Raw genomic sequence first — 22,694 nt, 5'->3', positions numbered from 1 at the left:
AGAGGGAGGGATGGATGGATGGAGGAATGGAGGCCTCTGTAAGGTTCCATTTCTCAATCTGTAAAATAGATAAAATAATAGCACCTTGCTCACAAGGTTGTTATGAAGATCCAATGAGGTGTCCCTGGTGAAGAACTTTACAATCTTTAAAGACCCCAAATGCTCAAATAGATCTATGGTCACATTAATTTGTATGTTCCTTCCCTGCAATGATGGTCCCTCTACAACCCTGTATCAATATTTCTTTCCAGCCTCATCGGACATTACTTCCGCTCTTACACTCTACAATGCAGTAGAACTAGCCTTCTCTTGGTTTGTCACATAAAAAGCTCCATCTCCCATCTCCTTGCCTTTACATTGGTTGTACCCTCTGCTTGACATGAACTCCTTCATTGCCTTCACATTGTATGCCTCTCAGGCACCATCTTCTGCATGAAGCCTTTCCAAATCCCTCCTCTTCCCCCAGCTACTAAGGTTCTCCCTCCTAAACTAACTTCATTTTAATGACTATATATTAATTTATGTTTATTCATTTAAATTTATTCTACTGTATAAGTGTGTATAGATGTACATATTATCTACCTTATTTTAATATGAGCTTCTTAGGAATGGGGACTGTTTCACGCGTTATACTTCTTTCCCCAGTACCTAAGAGTGCCTGGCATAAAACAGGTGCTAAATAAATGTTGATTGATTGAATGAATGATTCAGACCCTAAACCATGCATGCTTGATCATCCTAGGTAACTCTTTTCCATGTCCTCCCATAAGTTCATTATAGATCAGCTCATTATGTTGACTTTACATATGCTCACATCACAAAGAAAGTGTTCAAGTCTGCTTTTTATCACTCACTTATTTTCATTTTAGAATAAACATTTATCTTATAGTATCCTTGATCCCCATTTTTCAAAGTTCCTTATCTGTTTTAGACTCCAACCTGCTTCCTATTTCGCATCTCTCCATTGTCCTCTGTGCCATCTTCATTCTCAGGTCCTTGAAGATCCTTATATTCCTCCAGCTATATAACAATACAGCTATATAACGCCACCAGTAGAAAAGAAAATAAATATCACAGAGCAAAATGGAAAGGTACTTGGTGGGTGTGAGCAAATCTTAAAATACTATATAATGAGAATGAATTTATAACTCATAGTCCTCATTTCTTTTTGGCATGAAGAGTTCAAATATCATCATAATAGGAGATAACCCTGAGAAGGTGGGTTAGAAACAGAGGGTGAAGATGGGAAGTATTGCCAATAGTCTTTCACACATCCATTTTCTCCTCTCTACTCACAATACTACTATGCTAGCACAGGCTCTCATCATCTCTTCCCTTAACTAATATTGTTAAATGATAAATAAGTTTTAAGATAACAAAAACAAAATAAAATGAACATTTCCTTATGACACAAAAATAGGATTGTATATTAATCTGAGAATCTCTATTATGTAGAGGTTTGATTTCTTTTAAAGCATATAATAAATTCAACATATAACTTTCAAAGTTGTCCTGCTTTTTGTGATTTTTATCTGGCCATTCTTCTGTTTTCTTTTGCATATTGTGAGAAAATAATGGGGTTTTGGGACGCCTAGAGGTCCCTGCTTGAGGGCCTAACCCAGAGTGCCTTGCCTGACCTTTCTTGGGGCCATCCCAGAGTCAGGAGAATTTCCAAGGAAATGTATACTGACCTTGCTGATTAACTCACTTAAAGTTAACTTACTTAAAACCACACCTACCTGAAAGCCTTGCCTCTCAGAGGGTCTGTCCTCTGAACTCTGACCTCAGCACATTCTGTTCATGGACCACCCTCAAGTCCAGTAAACCAATAGATTTTAATAATGGTAGCCAATTAGCTTTGAGCAGTGTGGAAAGGCTGCCTCCCCTGTGAACTGGAAGGAAGAGGGTACGCTGGGAGATGCACTCTTGGTGGGGGATTTGGAGGAGGAGGCAGCCACACTGAACTCTAATTCTCCTGTCTCCTAGATAGAACCTTCTGAACTTTCTGAGCCATGTGTTCTCTCTTTACTAATATTTAATATGCTTTAATAAATGCTTAATGCCCCAAACTGGTGCTAAAGCCTCTAATTTATAAGTAACACTATATTAGGAACCCCAGCTAAGTTTCCCTAAAACTTGGGACAGAAATAGAGTGACTGCATATAATTTTAAATGCCACAATATTTTAAAAATTCTTCAATACTCTTCTTTTCTTTCTTTCTTTCTTTCTTCCTTTTTGGTTACCCTGTTCTTAGCCCCTTGTTACCTTACATCTACCCCAAAATCAGAAAAAAAAGCAAAGATCTTCTAACGAATGTGTGTAGTCAGGCAAAATAAGTCCACCACATTGACCATATCCCAAAGTGTACATTTCACTTGACATTTTGAGACTATCTCCTGTCTGTTAGGATGTGGGTAGCAGACTTCATGATCAATCTTCTGGAATTATGTTTGGTCATTTCACTGGAAAGGATTGTTAGGATTAAGGGACTCAACATTTTTCCTAATCTTTAGACTCCTCCTTCTTTAATCTATTCTCCACATGACTGGAAAAATAATCTTCCTAATGTTTATGCCTGATTGCCTTTTTACCTTAATAAAATAATCTTCACTAGACCCCTATTGCTTATGCTATTAAATATAAATATATTACCTGGCATTTAAAGTTCTACAAAAGCTAGTTGCTACCTACGTTTCCAGTTATATTTTATATCCAACCCTAAATCCCCCAAATGGATGATCAGCTTTTCCCTGAGCTCAGTATGCCCTTTCCAAATTTATTTCATTTTTTGCAGGCTCTTCCCTATTCCTGGAACTTTAAATACTCAAAATGCTCATGGGATCTATGAACTTCTTGATTAGAATAGTCTCTCCAATGATGAAGACTACAACTCCACCATGCCATTCATAACAGTCATTGATGCTCCGTTAGTTGTGAGTACATGAATCACATGTTCTCCAAAGAACCGAAAATTAATATCATACATAGGAGAATAGAAATTCACTTGTATTCCTTCAATTCTTTAAAAGCTAACTCATGTGCCCACACCCTTGTGAAGTCTTACCCACACCTCTCACTCGAAAGTGTTTCTCTTCCTTCTCCAATCTTCCTATACTACTACCTGAATCACTCATCACATTCTACATTGTATCTACTTACTTGTGTACATATTGGGTCTTCATAAGATTATACCCTCCTGGAGGGCAGGATGTATCACTTATCATCCTTGTAACCACAGACCTTGATACATAGTAAGTGCTTAATAACTTTTTGTTGAGTTGAATTGATTTGATTCCAGGAAAGAAATTTTATCCTTACCTACAGGAAATGAGGACCAATAAAAAAAATTTTTGAGTGGGAAAGTAACATAATGAAAACCAGCTATTAGAAAGCCTTATCTGGCAGCCCATAAAGATATGTAATGGAGAAAGGTGCTACTTCTGCCCTGTCCTGTTCCATCACATTCTTCTGTCTCATTGGCTCATCTCCAAGTAATAAATACTTACCTTTGGAGGAAAGGTTGGGAATGATATGTGAATATCCAAGTGTTTAATCAAATGTGATGAGACTCTGGACTGTTTATTGGGAATGCTTGGAATTTCTTTTTTCTCTCTTAATAACCAGTATTTAATGTGAGAGTGTTTTGCATGTTTATAGATCTGTATTTAAAGCATGAAGGATCTCTGGGGGAGAAGGGAACATGATTTTAAACACAACTTCTATTATTGCCTTTCATTTGTAACCCTTAACACCCGCCTTATGCATCACAATCAGGTGTAACTGCTCGATTTCTCTCATAAAGCAAAATGCCATGAAATCACCTTGATTGCTACAGGACTAATAATCTTGAAGGGATAAAGGTTTGAGTTTTAGAATATTTTTTCAAGAAATGCTGTTTTCTTCATTTCAGATATAGACATGAAATAATATTACTAAGGATCACAGAATAGAGAATTGGGTTGTATCTCTTAGATTCTTGTTCATCCATTTTAGATGTCTTTCACTGACTAATGTACAAAGCAACAAATATTTTTGAGAATGTCTTGTGTGCAAAGCAGTGCAAATTGGCCTGATGAACAGTATAATGTGATGTGGTAGAAAATATACCACTTCTAACATCCTGCCTAATAAATCTTTTCTTCTGTCCTCAACCTCCTACCCTTCTCTATCTCCCATTTCCAAAGTTAAAAGGGATGCTCTCTCATCTGAACACTACTATCACTTTTTGACCTTTCCCATGAACATACAATGTTCTATTTTATATCAAAATTATTTACAAATGTGACATAGCTTCCTATCAGACTCTTAGAGTCTCAATTCATCCCTTACTTGCACAATTGAATCAGGGACAGGCACGTTGGACCTGACCTGGGACCCTGCCAACATCTCAGTATAGTGTGAAGATGCAAATGCAAACAGTTGCCAAAAAGAAACAGAGCTTTAGAAATATGGGCTGAGTCATCCAAATGATCATTTCCTTTGACATATCCTGTTCTGATTCAATATTGACAACTTTGTTCTGCTATCAATTTCTCCCATTTGTGTCAGCTCCTCGGATTTCAACCATGAAAAGAAACCCTGGTCTTGAACTAATCTGACCTTTTGGTTTATGATTTTTCCATTCAAAATGTAAGCAGGGGTGCTCGTGGTGGTGGTAGTAATGATGGTGGTGGGGGGTGGGGGTGGGGGTGTAGTGGTGGTAGTAACGATGGTGTTGGCAGTGGTGGTAGTAATGATGGTGTTGGCAGTGGCGGTAGTAATGATGGTGTTGGCAGTGGTGGTAGTAATGATGGTGGTGGGGGTGGTGGTGGCAGTGGGGGTAGTAATGATGGTGATGGGGGTGGGGGTGGTTGTTGGTGGTGGTCATGGTAGTCATGGTTAGGATGATGATAAAAAGCAGCTAGCACTTTATATAGCACTTTAAAGTTTGCAAAATATATATGTTAACTCATTTGATCCTCTTGAAAACCTTATGAGATAAATCTAATTATTACCCCTGTTTTAAAGATGGGAACACAGAGAGGTTAAGGGAGTTAACCCACTAGTATCATGGGCTGGATTTGAATTAAGGTCTTCCAGACATCAGGTCTATCACTCTATAAATTAAACTACCCAGCTGCCTCAGTGGAACTGAAAGAAACCTCTCCCCCAAGACTGCTTTTTTCCCCCACTCCACCTACTGCTACTAGGATAGTAGAACAAGCAATAAGCTTTTAGATTGTAAACTCTGTGATGGCAGGGACCACAACATAACTCTCTTAATATTTCTATGATACCTAAAGTGTTTCGCATATAGTAAGTATTGAATAAAATGGAGTAGAAGGGGAATAGGGAGCAAATACATTATTTATTTTTCTTCTCTCCCACACCTTCACATATTGGTTTGCAATAGATGCTTAATAAAAAGTTGTTCATTGGACGAAATTGACAAATGATGCTGTATTCCCCCCTTAATTTCTCCACATATTAAAATATAGACCCCCTCCCCAAGTATCAACAACCCCATCACTATGTTTTCAGCATAAGGTATCAAGGTAGAACCTGTGTGTTCCAGGTGGTTTGTTGCCTGTAAGCAAACCAAAGACTTGATAAAGTTCCAAGAGGTTTTCTTCCTTTTCAGCACAAATGAAAGCATTTCATCCACCACCTATGGACACAGCTAGACCACAGTTTTCTTCCAGCCAATCCCATTTCATCAACTCTCTCATCTAACTTTCCTACTCCAGAATTTATTTGAATTTGCACCATGGTTGCTACTCCCCCTGGCTAAGAAAAGAAGCATGTTTTGGAAGCATATTTGACATGACAAAAAAATTATAGAATGACTTCTTGGCTAATCTGAACATACTGTTTCATCTGGCCCAAAAGCTTCAGGGCCACAGATAGGAGTTCTTGTATGGTGGAGCAAATCACCCTCCTTTCCAGAGTGAGGTACAAAAAAATGTAGCTTTTCTTACGAAGCACTGGGGTTTCTGAACATTTGCTGATTCCAATAAAGAGACAGGGACAAGTTGAGCCTGATTGGACAAAGGCCCAGAGATTTGTTATCTGGTCCCAGGACTATGTTGCTTTGCTACTGTCCAAGGGTAATTTTCCTTCTCCCAAGCCTTTCTAACAGAATGAGAAATGGAACATCAGTTAAGTTAGTTTTATTATGTTTTAGCAACTATTCTGGAAAAGACAATCCTTGTTGTTGTTGTTGTTGTTGTTATTTGATGGGGCAATGAGGGTTAAATGACTTGCCCAAGGTCATACAGCTAGTTAAGTGTCAAGTGACTGAGGTCAAATTTGAACTCAGGTCCTCCTTAATCCAAGGCCAGTGCTTTATACACTGTGTCACCTTGCTGCCCCTGGGAGAGACAATTCTAAACTCTTGGACAAAAGTTTTCAGAGTCTTTGAAGATTGTAAATAACCTCAAAGAAGCAATGAAGGACAGTGGGTAGAACATGAGACTTGGGGTCATTATACTTGGGTTCAAATTCTCTTCAACGACTTAACAGAATTTGTTTTGTTTTGTCTTGGTTTTTTAGTGAGGCAATTGGGGTTAAGTGACTTGCCCAAGGTCACACAGATACTGTCAAGTGTCTAAGGCTGGATTTGAACTCAGGTCCTCCTGACTCCAAGGCTGGTACTCTATCCACAGTGCCACCTAGCTGCCCCCACTTAACAGAATTTGGACTGAGCTTTTAAGGAATCTAGGAAAGCCAGGAGACAAACATTAGATGAGAGAGCATTTCAGGCATGGGAAATAGCCTTTTAAAAAGCATCAAGGTCAGAGTTGAAATGCCACATATAGGAAATAGCCCATTTATAGGGCTGATAATAGAGAAGTTCTAACTTCTTTAAGAGTCAGTTTTCTAATTTATAAAATGGGGATAATAAACCTCAGACTACTTACCTCAGGAGGCAAGGTGATATAGTGAACAAAATATTAGGACTTTTGGTCTGGCAGATCTAGTTCAAATCCCATCCCTGGAGTTTACTTAGAAGTGGCCATAATCCTGTCACTTATCCTTTCTTAGATTCAGGCCACTCCCTAAGACTTACTAAATTAGAGATTCACTACAATCAGCATGGTTACCTGCACACAGAGGGAGTCTCCACCGTGGGGAAATCATAGATCTTTGATATACTACCTTAAAGGGTAAGCATGAGAAAAGTACTCCTCAATCCTGAAAAGTACTGTAGAAATAGGAGTTAGTTTCCATTATCTTCTTTTCCCCAGAGCTTCAGCTCAAAAATCATAGAATCTTGGAGTTTCAAAAGATTTCAGAGGTCATTAACTCAACCTCTTGTCCGAAACATGAATCCTCAATGAATGATCAATCAATAAAAATTTATTAAATGCCTACCATGTGCCAGGTAATATCCTAATGTACAACATCCCTGACAAGTGGTAATCTAGCCTGCCCCCCACCCCACCCCTCCTCTCTTTTGTGGGGCAATGAGTGTCAAGTGACTTGCCTAGGGTCACACAGCTAGTCAATGTCAAGTGTTTGAGGCTGGATTTGAATTCAGGTCTTCTTGAATCTACGGCCAGTGCTTTATCCATTGCACCACCTAGCTGCTCCCCTAGCCTCTCTTTAAGACCCTCAGTGATCAGGGACTCACTGCCTCCTATATCTTCTCCATTTAATTTTTAGAAAGCTATGTTGGCTTTTTTTTTTCTTTTCTGGAAGTGAGGATGTCTCATCAATAGCTGAGCCAGGAGGGCAAACAAAAAGCTAACCACTTTCTTGTGTGACTTCCCATTACTCCCCATCATGTACTCACTGTTTCAGACATATTTATCTAATGTCTATTCCCCATAGATGAAATTTCAGTTGTTCCCTCGATGCTTTTAAATGGGCTATTTCTTATACCTACAATAGTCTTCCCATTTTTTGCCTTCTGTAATCCCTTCAAAGCTCAGCTCATATTTTGCCTCTTCCATTCATCATTTTCTCCCCCCTCACTCCTCTGGACTTCTCCATCATGCTATAGACCCTTTAGTTCTAAAACTCACAAGTTCCCTTTGCTCCTAGGGCCCCTCTCCCTGACTGGAGAATGGAGAGCTCCTCCCAGAGCCTCCATTTTAGCAGGTGCCCAGGCCTACCATCTCTTCCTTTTCCACCTGTTTATATTTTTCTAGACTTTTCCCATCATGCTTATGGGCAGAATCTTTTCCCTACTTCTCCCCTTGTCAGCTTCCTTTTGTGTGTTACTGCCCTCATTGGAATGGAAGCTCTTTGAGGGCAGGTATGTGTCTTTCACTTTTCTTTGTATTCCTAAAGCTTAATGTAGTGCCTGGCACATAGTAGGTGCTTAATAATTGTATATTTATTAATAATTCTAGAAGAAATGGTTCCTTCTATTAGACTGGCTTGACTACCTGATTATTCATGTATTTCCTTATTAAGTATAAGTATTTCCTTATTCCTCTATTTCCCTCCATTGCCCTCCTGCTCCTAATAATGTATTTACTTTGCATAGATTTTTTTTATTGTCTTCTTGGTTTATATTTCTCCCTCTGAGAGAATAAGAACTCCCAGAGAACAGGAGCCATTGCCTATATATCTGTGTATCCACAATGCCTAGCATAGATCCTGGCATATAATAAGTAGGTGCTGGATAAATGGTTGTTGAATGAACAAGTGCCCCACACCAAAGAAATTACAAATCTGAACCAAAATGGAAAAAAAAAAAAAAGAAATGACCTTCCATCAAGCTAACATTTTCCAGGCTGCAGAAACTGAATTTTCCCTTTGGAAAAACCAATTCAAAGTCCTGTCATGCTCCCTGAAAAGAATTCTTGGCAGAATTCAAAATGAAACCAAAGATCTCCAAAGCTAGAGAGATTGGGCCATCGCTTTATTTGAGGAAATACTTGTCTTTCTTTGTGAGAATTAGGGGATAGTTATGACCCAAAAGGAATGACTGATAATCTAGCCGCTTTTTTTATTGCCTGGGAATTTCAGTCACACCTTGGAAAGTTCCGCTATAACTTTCTCCCAGTAATTGATTAGCTCAGCAACATATACTCTGGTAGTGACTATGGCCTATGGCTCAGCTTACCATCTTAGTCATTGCCTTCTTAGGGTACATATCAATGGAACAAAGAAAGTCAGAAAAAGCCTGCAGGACTTAAGAGCTCTGGTGGAAATCAGTGCTGTTCTGATTGGTGCATTTAGGGAACATTTAAACAGTCTTTTTAAAATTTTAAATACTAGGGAAAACACACATACAATAAGTACAGTTTTTGAGAAATGTAAAAAAACTGAGATTTAGAATCACAACATCAGAAGGAGGACTTATAGGTAATTTTCTGCTAGTTTTCAAAGAACATTAGGGTTTAATACCCTTTGATACTCTGAACCTCAGTTTCCCTTTTTCTAAAATGGGAGTAAAAAGTCCTTTTGTACCTATTATGCTTACAGGGCTGTTGTAAGAACAAAAGGGTGGAATGTTGCAATTAAAGCAATTCTATGTCAATTATCATTATCATTATTATTTAACAGAGAAGAAAACTGAATCCCAGAAAAGAGACCACAGCCATGTAGTAGTTCTGATAATAGATCACATTTGTATACTTTTTAAGGTTTACAAAGTGTTTTATATATGTAGTCTTCTTTTAACCCTAAAAAAGCCCTGGGGGATAGGTGCTATTGTGATCCCTGTTTCCCAGATGAGGAAACTTATGGTCAGAGAGGCTGAGATTCAGGCTCAAATAACTAGCAAGGGTTTGAGGTGAGATATGAACCTTGATCATCTGGGGTCCAGGTTTTGTGTTCTATCCCCTATACTTTGCTGCCTTTCTATGTAAGAGGGACAGCCAGCACTTGAACTCAGGACTCTTCTCTGATTTAGCTACAATATAGCATGTATGAAAACAGCAAACATTTATTAAGCACTGAATGTGTACAAGGCCTTGTACATATTACTGGGATTAAACTTTTATTTTATAGGTATCACCCAAATGCTTCTAAACTCTCATCTCCCATTCACTAGGGAACAGAGAGTATTCCTTACCCAACCACGCAATAATTCATAAGCTGTAACTCCCAGGGACCACCAATCTACAGGGTAGGAATACCCTGGGCCTCCATCCATAAACACCTGGAATACTTCTGGAGCTGCCGAAGAGAAAAGAACAAAGGAGATATAAACCATCACACTCATTTTACACAGGCCTGCCAGGTGCATTTCCACCTAATATATGTGGGGTGGGTGGCATCATGGAAAAAGGTATCGTCTATGATCCAGGAAGACCTGGGGTTCAGATCCTGCCTCTGACAGTCCAGAGAACTGTCTGGACTGTCACAGTCCAGAAGAACCCTTCTTCTCCTGACCTAGACCTCTTTCCACCCCTGAGGCTCTGCATCTCTTGGAGCTCAGTAAAATTGTTCTTTACCTAGTCATATTCTTCAACAAACCTTTATTAAGCACTGATTTTGTGCTAAGTATTAGGGATATAGAAACACAAATAAAATGACCTTTGCCTTGGAGAAGCCTACATTCTTCTGCCTTCTCAGATTTAACCAAAAGGCTCCATTTAATAATAATTTTTACAAGACAGATGGAAGTTGATTTTAACTTCTGTTCTCCCCAATTTGCCTGCTTATGCACAAACTCAGTGGAAACCCTCATAGTTCTCCCATCATCTGCCCAGTGGTATGCCAATATCAATTCTCAAGCTGACTGTGTACTCCTAAGCAGGTCACATCACCTCTTAGTGCACTTGGAAGCTCATTAAGCCTACAAGTTGCAGAAATGTTGCCAGTGGGCAAGAGAGTTTCCTCACAGATAAATTCCCCATACCATAAAAAGAGTAAGTTCAGTCCCTCTTCACTGTATGATGTAAAATGTCATTTTTATTCAAATCACAACTTGCCATTTTACTGGAATGCTAAGCTCAGAAACGTGTTCCACCTAAAAGAATGGAGTCCTTGATACAGGCCCTTCTACTACTTTCATCTTTGATTCTTTCTTCTTCTTCATGACCTCTCCAACTGCCACTAAATCCTGTTGCTCTTCCTTTCAATGGGGATAACAAAATAAACAAAAAAACCTCTCTGAACTTGGAGGAGAGAAGGGAAGGGAAGGCAAGGCAAGGGTAGGCAACACTAGGGAAGAAGGGAAAGGAGTAGAGGGAAGGGGAGAAGAGGGAAAGGGAGAGAGACAGTAGAGAGAGAATTCATTTTTACTATGTTCTAGGGAGTGTGTTGAGCACCAGGGATATCAATTATAACGATTAGAATGATGCCACCTACTGGAAACTTACTGTAGAAAACCTCCACCATGAGGTAAAGGTCTCTGAGGGCAAGACCATGCGTCCTTTCTTTGGTGTCAGGAAGTGACATTTGCTTGTGGGAGGAAGAAGGGGGAGGCTGTCACTCTGACTCGTGCTCTTTTCTGTGGACTCTGGCAGAGAGCAGAGCTAGGAATGCTCTCTCCCTTTAATAGATAGAGGCCTTTCCTTCTCTCTTTACCAAATTTTTATTCTCCTTAATAAATGCTTAAAAGTCTAACTCTTGCTAAAGCTTGTAATTTATTGGCAACCACTCATTAGATTTTAGATAGTTTAGCTAGAATTTTAGCCCTTAACACAATAAAAGCACCATGGATGGGACTTGCCCTCAAAGGAATTGACAGTCTAAAGAAGGAAGGAAGATAATACATGTAAGAGACAGAACAGGAAGGGTACATAGACTGTGATGTGGTTGGAAATGTTCAAGCATTGCTGTGGAGGCCTGAAAACCAAGCTATATAAGGCTAAAGCTGGTTTATTAAAGCCCAGAGAGGTTTGAGGATCATAGTCCAGAATTCTCTTCCAGAAGAAGGCAAGTGTTGGCCCAACTGGAAAGAGAATGGCTAGAGATGTCCAGCGAGATGTTAAGGAAATTCTTCTGAATATTGAACAAATTGCTGAAGCCTATAAGTTTCATACCTCATTGATCCCAGGTTTCCCCCTTTGGTCAAGAACAATAAGCCTAATTTTCTTCCATAAGACATTCCAACAGATTTTGAAGAGAACAATAATGTCCCCCTGAAGCCTTCTGTTCTCCAAGGTCCTAAGACAATGAAATTTTATAGGTGGAGGAATATTAATACATGGGATAGCAAGGGTACTAAGGATCTTTAAGATCATCAAATACAACCCACTCATTTAATGGATGGGTTCATCTAAAACCCTGAGAAGTCAAATGACATATATAAAGTTACACACAGGTAGTAAGTGCCTTATCCAGGAATAGAACCCAAGTCTCCTCAGCCTAATGCTCTCTTCTTTATACCAGGTTGTTACTCTTAAGCTAATCAGCTAAATTTTATGCTTTAATTTCCAGGAATATTTTAGGAAATATATATCATCCCTGACAAATTAATTTGCAGATGTAATTCCATCCTGTATTTGTCAGAGAAGAAAAAATCATAACTATGAAGCCATAGCATGTTGTAACCAGAAATGTTGCAATCCAGTTTCCAGATGAGTGTTCATTCTGTCTAGAGAATTGCATATTTAAGTTAAGGGAGTTGAACTAGATGGTGTCTAAGTCATCATTTCTGAAAACTGATCATTCTAATGGGTCTGATGAGAAAAGATGCCATTGTCATATGTCTTCAATAGCAACAAAACTTTAAATATAGAACATGATTAAGAAATAGTCATTGGGGCGGCTAGGTGGCGCAGTGGATTAAGCACCGGCCCTGGATTCAGGAGGACTTGAGTTCAAATCCGGCCTCAGACACTTGACACTTACTAGCTGTGTGACCCTGGGCAAGTCACTTAACCCCCAGTGCCCCACAAAAAAAAAAAGAAAGAATCATTGAATAAAGGGGATGCATTTTGGGGGGAGGGGAGTGATAGTGCCCCTTATGGGAGGTCTTCAAGTAAAGGCTTTATAACCAACTGTTGACTATATTTTATGGGCATTCCAACTCATGGAAAAAGACGAGAGGAATATAGGAGTTCCAGATCAGTCATTCAATAGGCACTTATTGATGTATTAAAGGAATGAAAAAAAAAAAAACACCCTCAACTATCTATTTTCAAGGAGATCACAGTGTAATGAGGAGACGACATGCAAACAAACTACGTACAAACAAGATATATGCAGGACAAAGTGGGGATAATCAAAAAAGGAAAGGAACTAGGATTGAGGAGGATCAGGAAAGGCATCTTGTAGATGATTAAATTTTAGCTGAGACTTGAAGGAAGCCAGGAAGTGGAGATGAGGAAGCAGAGAATTTCAGGTATGGGGGATAGTGGGTGAACATGCCTGGAGATGGGAGATGGAGCATCTTATGTGAGGAACAGTTAGAAGACCAATATCACTGGATTACTGAGTAAATGGGAAGGAGTAAGTTGTAAGAACTATGGGAATGTAGGAGGGGATCAATATATGAATATCTTTGAATGCCAAACAGCAGATTTTATCTTTGATTGGAAGTTACAGATGTTCTCTAGAGTTTATTGAGTGTGGTGGGAGAGAGAAATATGGTCAGACCCATGTTTTAGGATGAGCACTTTGAAAGGTAAAGGGAGGATGGACTTGAATGGGCAGAGACTTAAGGCATGGAGAAAAAACAAAAGGCTATCATAATAGTCCATGACTGAGGTGACGAGAGCCTGTATTAGGATGGTGGCAGTATCAGAAGAGAAGCAAGAAGGGTATTTGTTTTTAAAATGTTATAAATCTAGAAACAACAGGACTTGGAAATTGATTGGATATAGTGGGTGAGAGAGAATGACAAGGTGAGGATGACTCTAGCTAGGTTTGAGTCTGGGTGACAGGGAAGGTAGTGCTCTCCTTGATAGTAATGGAAGTTCAGAAGAGGGTATGTCTTGGGATGAAAGATAATGAGTTCAGTTTTAGATATATTGAGTATAATATGTCTATGGGTCATCCAGTTTTAAATGTCTAGCAGGCATTTATATATATATATGTATATGTATATATATGTATGTATACATATATACAATCACATTAAACATATTTCTGCATTAGTCATCTTGTGAAAGAAGAATCAGAGCACAAAGGAAAAACCTCTAAAAAAGAAGGAAAAAACCCAGCCCAAATGTAGAAACAGTATGGTTCAATCTGCATTTATAATCCACAGTTCTTTTTTTTTTTTTTTTGGATGTTGAGAACATTTTCTATCATGAGTTCTTTGGAACTGTTTTGGATCATTGCACTTATGAGAAGAGCCAAGTCTATCACCATTGTTCATCATACAATGTTGCTGTTACTGTACACAATGTTCGCCTGCTTCTGCTCCTCCCAGTCAGCATCAGTTCATGTAAGTCCTTCCAGGTTTCCCTGAACTCCTCCTGTTCATCCTTTCTTACAGCACAACAGTATTCCATTACATTCATATACCACAATTTGTTTAACCATTCCCTTGATTTCCAATTCTTTGCCATCACAATGAGAGCTTCTATGAATATTTTTGTACATGTGGGTCCTTTTCTCTCTTCTATGATCTCTTTGGGATTCAGACCTAGCAGTGGTACCACTAGATCAAAGGGTATGAACAGTCCCATAGCCCTTTGGGCATAGTGATAAATTGCTCTCCAGAATGGTTGGATCAGTTTGCAGCTCCACCAACAATGCATTCAATGCATTAGTGTTCCAATTTTTCTACAGCTTCTCCAACATTTATTATTTTCCTTTTTTGTCATATTAGCCAATCTGGTAGGTGTGAGGTGGTACCTCAGAATTGTTTTAATTTGCATTTCTCTTATCAATAGTGACCAATAGGCATTTTGAGATATGACTGCTATTGAGGAGAGAGGTTTGGGCTTGATAAAGTAGATCTGAGATTTCTAGGATCCTTTGATTATCTTTTGTTATAATTTCATTTGGTTTTCTGCCCATGACTAATACTAATACTACCATCTTGTTCACAGCATCCAAGAGAATTCATAGTAATGTAAGCCGATAAACATTTACTAAGTGCTGACTATGTTCCAGGAACTGTGCTAAGCACTGGGGATGCAAAAAAGAAAAAGAGACAGTCCCTACCATCAAAGAGCTTATAATAGAACAGGAGGAGACAACACATAAAAGGAAGCTGAACAGAGGGAGGGGCATGATAATGGTGAAGTCTAAGTCAGTGAAGCTGTGAAAAATGAAGAGTTGTCTGGGATTCTGAGCCATATTTAAAGGGAGGCTTTGGGAGGGAATTTTTTACTCTACCCCAGAGGCAATTAAGGATACTGATGAGGTATAAATACCAAAGCTGAGGAAAAGTGAAAATTACTTCATAGAATCATAAATTTGGAATTGCAAGGGAACTAGGAAGTCATCTACTTCACTTCTCCATTTTCCAGGTTCTGCACTAGGAACTAAATTGTCCATGGTCACATTGGCAGGAGTATGAGGCAGAACTGGGATCTGAAACAAGGTTGCCAAAGCCAAGGCTATTTCCACTGCTTCCTTCTTAAACAAAAGATTATAATCAATGTAATGTCATAGAAATTCATAACCAACTATTTGGGGAATTTTAATTAGTTTCTGTTTACTTTAGGGAAAAAGTGTCACATACTACAAACTAATTGCAATCGGTTTGCAAATCAGGAGAAGAGTCATAGTTCTGGTTATGACCATTACTAGCTGTGTTACCTTAGGCAAGGAACTCTGCCTCAGTTTCCTTCTCTATAAAGGGATTCAGCTATTTGTTTTCTTAAATCTTTTTGAGTGCTAACATTCTCTCTTCTAAGGCACCTTCAACCTATTATATCATCTGTACAAAAATCCCTTCCTGTTATGAAATTCTGTGTTCTAATGGTCCTTCAAATTTCATCTAAAGTCCCTCTTCTAGGAGTAGCTAGGTAGCACAGTGGATAAAGCACCGGCCCTGGATTCAGGAGGACCTGAGTTCAAATCTGGCCTCAGACACTTGACACTTACTAGCTGTGTGACCTTGGGCAAGTCACTTAAGTCTCACTGCCCTGAAAAAAAAGGAAGTCCCTCTTCTAACTCTAATTTTCTATGTTCCAAAATCCCTTCCACCTTTGGCTTCCTACAAATCTGTTTCAGAACAATCTTTATGGAAGAACAGGACTTAAGGCAAACTCTAAGGACCAGTGGATCCAGAGAAAAGAACAATGTATTTTTTCCCTATACTACCCAAGTTCAGATAATAAAAATGAGATCTCACACTTCAATTGCCCTTTGAAAAGTTTACAAAACACTCACCTTATGGCAATTCTGTGGGTATAAACAGTATAAGAATCATTATCCAAACTTCAGAGTTGAAGAAACTGAGATCTAGAGAGGTGAAATGACTCATTTAACATCTGACCACTAGTAAATGTCCATACTAAAATTGGACCCAGGTCTTCCATTCTCTAAAATATCTTGGACATTTGAGAAAAGACTTAACTTTCTGTGTCACCCACCCCTGGGAAAGTATGAGACACTCAATGGACATTTAAGTGACTGAGCACTCCCAATAATTTTATGGAGGGTTCCCAGAACAGAGGAAGGCAACAGAAACCAGACCACTAATTACCATGTTAGGATTTGGAGAGAAAGTTGAAACACAGTCCAGAAGAATCCTTCTTCTCTTGACCTAGACCTCTTTCCATCCCTGAGGCTCTGCATCTCTCAGAGCTCAGCAAAATTGTGCTTCACCTAATCAGACTCTTCAACAACAGTGCTTTATTAAGCACTGACTTTGTGCTAAGTACTAGGGATATAGAAACACAAATATAAAGGCCCCTGCCTTGGAAAGGCCTACATTCATCTGCCTTCTCAGATTTAACCAAAAGGCTCCATTTAATAATAATTTTAAAAGACAGATGGAAGTTGATTTTAACTTCTGTTCTCTTCAATTTGGCTGCTTATGTACAAACTCAGTGGAAACCCTCATCGCTCTCCCATCATTTGCCCAGTGGTATGCCAATATCAATTCTCAAGTCGTCCCAAACATTGCCATGAGTAGTTGGGTAATTCTGCCAGAGCAGGTTTTAAATAGAAAGTAAGAATTAAGCTTGAGGGGTGGCATGTAATCAGTTATTCAGAAACGCATTGATGTGGAGTGTAAAATTAAAGAAAGCAAATTCCCTCCTCCTCCCCCCCCCCGGCCTTGGAAATGTCAACATGAACTTGGTTGGACTATACATATTACACTAAACACTGCCAAACTGAGAATACTTCCTCACTGTTCCAAAAAAAAATAAAAAGAGCAAGCCCACTAATGATGATCATTATGAGCTTCCTGATTTAGCTCTCAGAATATGACTGAAAGCTGGGATTGCTGTGACTGGGTATCAATGCTGTTCAGCGACTAGACCTGCTGAGCCTGAAATCCTTCAACTCTAGGTTATATTCAGACTGTTATTGGGTCTGCTTTATTCTTGACTAGGAATACTGCAATAAATGCCATCAATCCAAGTACATTAAAATTGGAAAGAGGGAAGAAAGTACTTTTGCATACAGGATGTTCAAGAGGGATGATATCCTAGAACACATTATATAAAGCAAGGAAGGTGGAAGGACTTTAGAGGTGATCTCATTCCCTAATCAGTTAGTCGAACAGTCTACTATTTTCCAGTCACTGTAATAAGAACAGGAGATAGAAAAACAGCATAATGTTCCTTTATGTTTCAACTCTGCTGCATCTTTCCGGGACCCTCAATAGCTTAGGTGTCACTTAACAGAAACAGCTTGGAGATGGGATATTCTCCCTATGGGAAGAAGACCAGTCATCCATTCAGTCAATAAACATTTATTATGTGCCTTCTATGTGCCAAGCACAGTGTTAAGTGTAGAAATATAAAGGATAAATCATTCAGCATTTTTTGGACTCAGTTTTCTTTTTAGTTTTTAGTTTTTGTTTTAGTTTTTTTTTTTAGTGAGGCAATTGGGGTGCAGTGACTTGCCCAGGGTCACACAGCTAGAAGTGTTAAGTGTCTGAAGCCAGATTTGAACTCAGGTACTCCTGACTCCAGGGCCAGTGCTCTATCCACTGCGCCACCTAGCTGCCCCTGGACTCAGTTTTCTTATCTGAAAAATGAGGACACTGGGCTAGGTGACCTTTAAGTTCACTTGCAGTTCTAAATCTATGATCCTAAGTTGCATGACTTTAACTTAATTACTTATTTTCACATGGAGATAAAAATAAATATGCCACCTACCTATATAGTAAGATTTAGTAACATTGGGTAAATTACTCATAACCTCTTCACATGGAGAAAACAATAATTATACTATACATAGTAGGTAAAAAATAAACCAATTCATATTGATATTTCCAAGCCTATGTCAGAGGAAATGGGGTCTGGACATTTGGCTGTGTGCATCTTTAGCATCTTCAGCATACTGTAAAGTGCCATCCAACTTGTAGCTTTTAGCATTCTTGGTTTCCCTTCCAACTTTAAATCTATAATCTCCATGATTTTACCTTGAGCTGTTATTTAACTCCAAATCATATGTGGGAGAACACCAGGTAGAATAAGACCATTTAGGAAAATGGAAAACAGGAACCATGAGAATTGGTTGAAGGAACTAGAGTCATGGAGCCTCAAGAAGAAAAGGCTCAGTGAGAAGGGGACCATGATTGGAGTCATCAGCTTTTGAAAGGTCATCAAATGGAAGCTCCAGGCTGCACTCCTGACTCTTCCCAGATTTTCTCTACAATGCCCCCAAAACCTCATTACTCTGGAAGATCGATCTACTTTTGGATTTCATCTATTAGATGTACCATCTGGTCCTGTGGTATTTCCCTCCGATTGAATGGTTCCTGAGAAAACCTCCATTTTAAGGAGGAGGTGCAGACCAATAATGTCTTCATTCTTCTACAAGCTGCCCTCCTGTGGTCAGACTTTCTCTATCATGGCCCTGTGCTAGGTACTTTGATCCTACCCCTACTTTCAGATTCCTTTTATAGTGGTCCTCCTCTATTAGAATATAAGCTCTAAAACAAAAACAAACAAAAATATAAGCTCCTTGAGGGAAAGGTCTGTCTTGCTTCCTGCTTGTATTTGTATCCATAGAGTTCAGCACAGTTTACAGTACACAGTAAGTGGTTAATAAATGCTTGTTGACTTAATTCAAGTGCCAGTGAGTTAGCCAACACCAGGGGCCTTCATACACATCTTGGTTGAGAAATTGCCAGGAATATTTTAGAAAGGGGTTTCTGCTTGGATACAGACTGAACCAGATACCCTCAGAGCTACCTTCAAACTCTATGGTTAATAATAGTGATGAGAAAGATGATGATGGTGGTGGTGGTGGTGGTGATGATGACTATGGCGATGGTGACAATGGCGATGACAATCTTATACAGATTGTAGATATACATGTTGAATTTGAGTTGCTGGTAGAAATCTGACTCACTAAAATATCTTTAGTCCAAAATGTCTGGAGATAGCTGAAGATACACATCTGGGATCCAGGAGAAGAACCAGTGACTAAGTATGCCAGCTGAAGAGGACATGAGAATGAGAATGGATATGATTGTCAAAGGAGGCTTTTTCTCATTAGTCTGAGCACTGATGTCTTCCCTTCAAAATAACCTTGTTTTTTATTTTTTATATATTTCAAATATACCTATATATCTATTTGCTGTCTCTCTTCACTAGACTGTAAGTTCCTTGTGGGCCGGCCTACTTTTGTCTTTGTCTTTTTATTCCCATTTCCTATCACAGTGCTTGGCACAGAACTGACATTTAATTAATGCTTGTTTGCACCATTATTTGAGATATTATAAAAGGAACAAAGACAAGACCATTGGCAATGACAACAGTCAGGGATTAGGAAGAAAAGAAGTAGGCTGTGAAGGAAAGAGAGAAGAAAAAAACAGAAAAGTGTGAATCATAGAAGGCAAGTAAGTGACCATGTCTTATATGCTCACGGGCAGGTCATTTTCACCTGTCTTTTTCCCTTCTCTAATCTTTTGGATTAATGAAGTCTAAGATCTCTTACAATATCAAAACCCTGTAAAGAAGAGGGCTGAGATATTAAAATCACTTATTTTCAAAGTGCACTAGTGTGGGTAAGCCTTCCATATACCACAAGACAAGATGTTAGGATTGTGTGTGTAAATGTGAATATTTTCTCCATATATCTGAATCTTCCCATACTCAGCCAAGTGAATACTGTCAAATGACAGATTTGTGGATTTCTGTCACTTGAGCTTTTCAGTTCAAAGGCCTCACAAACAGTTCACAGAATATTAAATGCATCAGCTCAGTTAATGATTCGATGGATAAAGTCCCAGAGGGCAAACTCTCGAGACAACCCAGGGAAAGATATTTGCATAGAGCAAGATTTTTATTAATTAAAATAACAGATGGAATGTGCAGTTTTTTAAAAGTGTCCCAGATAAAGGATCATGTGAATTCCCCAGGGCTCATGCAGAGTTTTGTTAACCTCCACACCAGGGCTGATTAATATGATGAATTGAATATATGAATATATTATCAACATGTAAGTAGGAACATGATACAAGAAAAACACGGCCTCAATCAGAAACTAAAGTTTTCTATGGATATTTTCAGACCTCTAGCAACACTGACATGCTATCCACAGAAGATGATGGGGTCAAGTGCCACCTCTGTGGTCATTTATAGCACATGCAAAAAGTTGTAGCTTCAATCCGGCCTCAGACACTTCACACTTACTAGCTGTGTGCCCCTGGGCAAGTCACTTAACCCCCATTGCCCCGCAAAAAAAAAAAAAAAAAAAAAAAAAAATTTGTAGCTTCCATTGCCCTTGAAGTTGGAACTGTTCAGTTTACAAACTCAGCCCTATCTAATCTGTCAAATGTAAGGGACTTATAACCTCAGAGGCAACTGAGTGGTAGAGTGAATAGAGGGCAAAGTCGAGAATCAGGAAGACTTATCTTCCTGTGTTCAGATCCAGACTTAGAAACTTACTAGCTGTGTGACCCTAGACAAGTTACCTAACCCTATTTGCCTCAATCGCAAAATGAGCCAGAGAAGGTAATGGCAAACCACGCCAGTATCTTTGCCAAAAAAAAACAAACAAACAAAAAAAAAAAACCCAAATGAGGTCATGAAGAATAGACAGGACTCAAAATGACTAAACAACAAAAATTACCTCAGAGAAAAAATGTCTGAGAAAAGAAGAAATAGTTTATTATTATAACTATTCTTAATCTGGTATTTGTGGTCTTGTTGTTATTTTATTATTATTATTATATTTTAGCTCTAGGAATGTAATTCTCGCTAATGGGGTAAAGGAAGATGTATTCACAAATAAATCCTCTCCAATGCTACATTTTCCTTTGATTTAGTTTTCTTTTTTTTTCTTTTTTAAGTGAGGCAATTGGGGTTAAGTGACTTGCCCAGGGTCACACAGCTAGTATGTGTTAAGTGTCTGAGGTCAGATTTGAACTCAGGTACTCCTGACTGCAGGGCTGGTGCTCTATCCACTGTGCCACCTACCTGCCCCTGCATTTGCCTTTGAATAGTGAATAACAATTACCTCAAAAGGCATGAATTCCTAGTGACAATACTTCCGTAATCTATAATTTTGATATTCTTGTCTCCAGAAACACATAGAAACTCCTTTTCATCTTAATAGATTGTTGTCAAGGAGTGCTGTAGCTAAAAAAAGTCATCGCCTCTGTCCAATGTTCTATCACCTTAGTCCAGTAGGTTCTCAGGAAAGAGATATATGTTGGTTGTTTTCCCCTAATTCATTATTTCCCAAAGATATTAAAGGTATGGGTAATTTACAGGAAGGAAGGAATTTTGTAGATACAATAGGGGACTTTTTGGTGTTTCTTAAGTCATCCTACATAGGTGTAAAGCAGATCCTATTATACCTTAGGATATTTCCCTGTGTTGGAAATCTTTAATGACTGTTCATTGAATGATATTGAATAAAATGTAGCGATCTCTATAAAGAAGAAAGGAAGCAAGTATTTAAGTATTTTTAACATACCCAGGGGCAGCTAGATGGATAGAGCACTGAGCTTAGAATCAGGAATATCCATCTTCATGAGTTCAAATATGGCTTTAAACACTTACTAGCTGTGTGACCCTGGGTAAGTCACTTAATTCTGTTTGCCTCCATTTCCTCATCTGTAAAATGAGGTGGAGAAGAAAATAGCAAAGCACTCTAGTATCTATGCCAAGAAAACCCAAAATGTGGCAGTTAGGTGGAGCAGTGAATAAAGCACCAGCCCTGGATTCAAAAGGACTTGAGTTCAAATCCGGCCTCAGACACTTGACACTTACTAGCTGTTTAACCTTGAGCAAATCATTTAACCCTCATTGCCCCACCAAAAAAAGAAAGAAATGAAGGAAGGAAGGAAGGAAGGAAGGAAGGAAGGAAGGAAGGAAGGAAGGAAGGAAGGAAGGAAGGAAGGAAGGAAGAAAGACAGACAGACCCAAATGGGGTCACAAAACGTTGGACACAACTGAATAGCAGTAGTTTAACACATCCATGTGCTGAAAAACTTTACAAATATTATCTCATTGATTTTCACAACCACCCTCAGAAATAGATGCTATTATTACCATCCCCATTTTCAGTTGAGAAAACCGAGACAGAAAGAAATAAAGTGACTTGCCCAGGATCACAGATGGTAAATGTCAGAGGTCAAATCTGAACTCATCTTTCTGACTCCAGGCCCAGCACTCTACCCTCTGGTGCCACCCAGCCATAACACAACTAAGAAATTCCAACATTTATTGAAGAAACTGAACAAATAATTTAGTTAACTAGTTCTCCTAGC

General features: G+C 38.9%; 1 protein-coding gene across 1 annotated transcript in view; it reads right to left on the bottom strand.

The window, feature by feature from the left end:
• Positions 1-22,694, bottom strand: part of STK32B (serine/threonine kinase 32B) — a 373,335-nt gene that overhangs the window by 28,436 nt on the left and 322,205 nt on the right. The window contains exon 7 of the mRNA XM_043971280.1: positions 10,011-10,114. Coding sequence (XP_043827215.1) covers positions 10,011-10,114 — 104 coding nt within the window. The remainder of the gene's footprint in view (positions 1-10,010; positions 10,115-22,694) is intronic.

This window comes from Dromiciops gliroides, chromosome 6 (assembly GCF_019393635.1).
Source record: "Dromiciops gliroides isolate mDroGli1 chromosome 6, mDroGli1.pri, whole genome shotgun sequence".
In the NCBI taxonomy this organism is placed as follows: domain Eukaryota; kingdom Metazoa; phylum Chordata; class Mammalia; order Microbiotheria; family Microbiotheriidae; genus Dromiciops; species Dromiciops gliroides.
The sequence above is the reverse complement of the archived record's forward strand: the minus strand, read 5'-3'. Positions and strand labels throughout refer to the sequence as shown.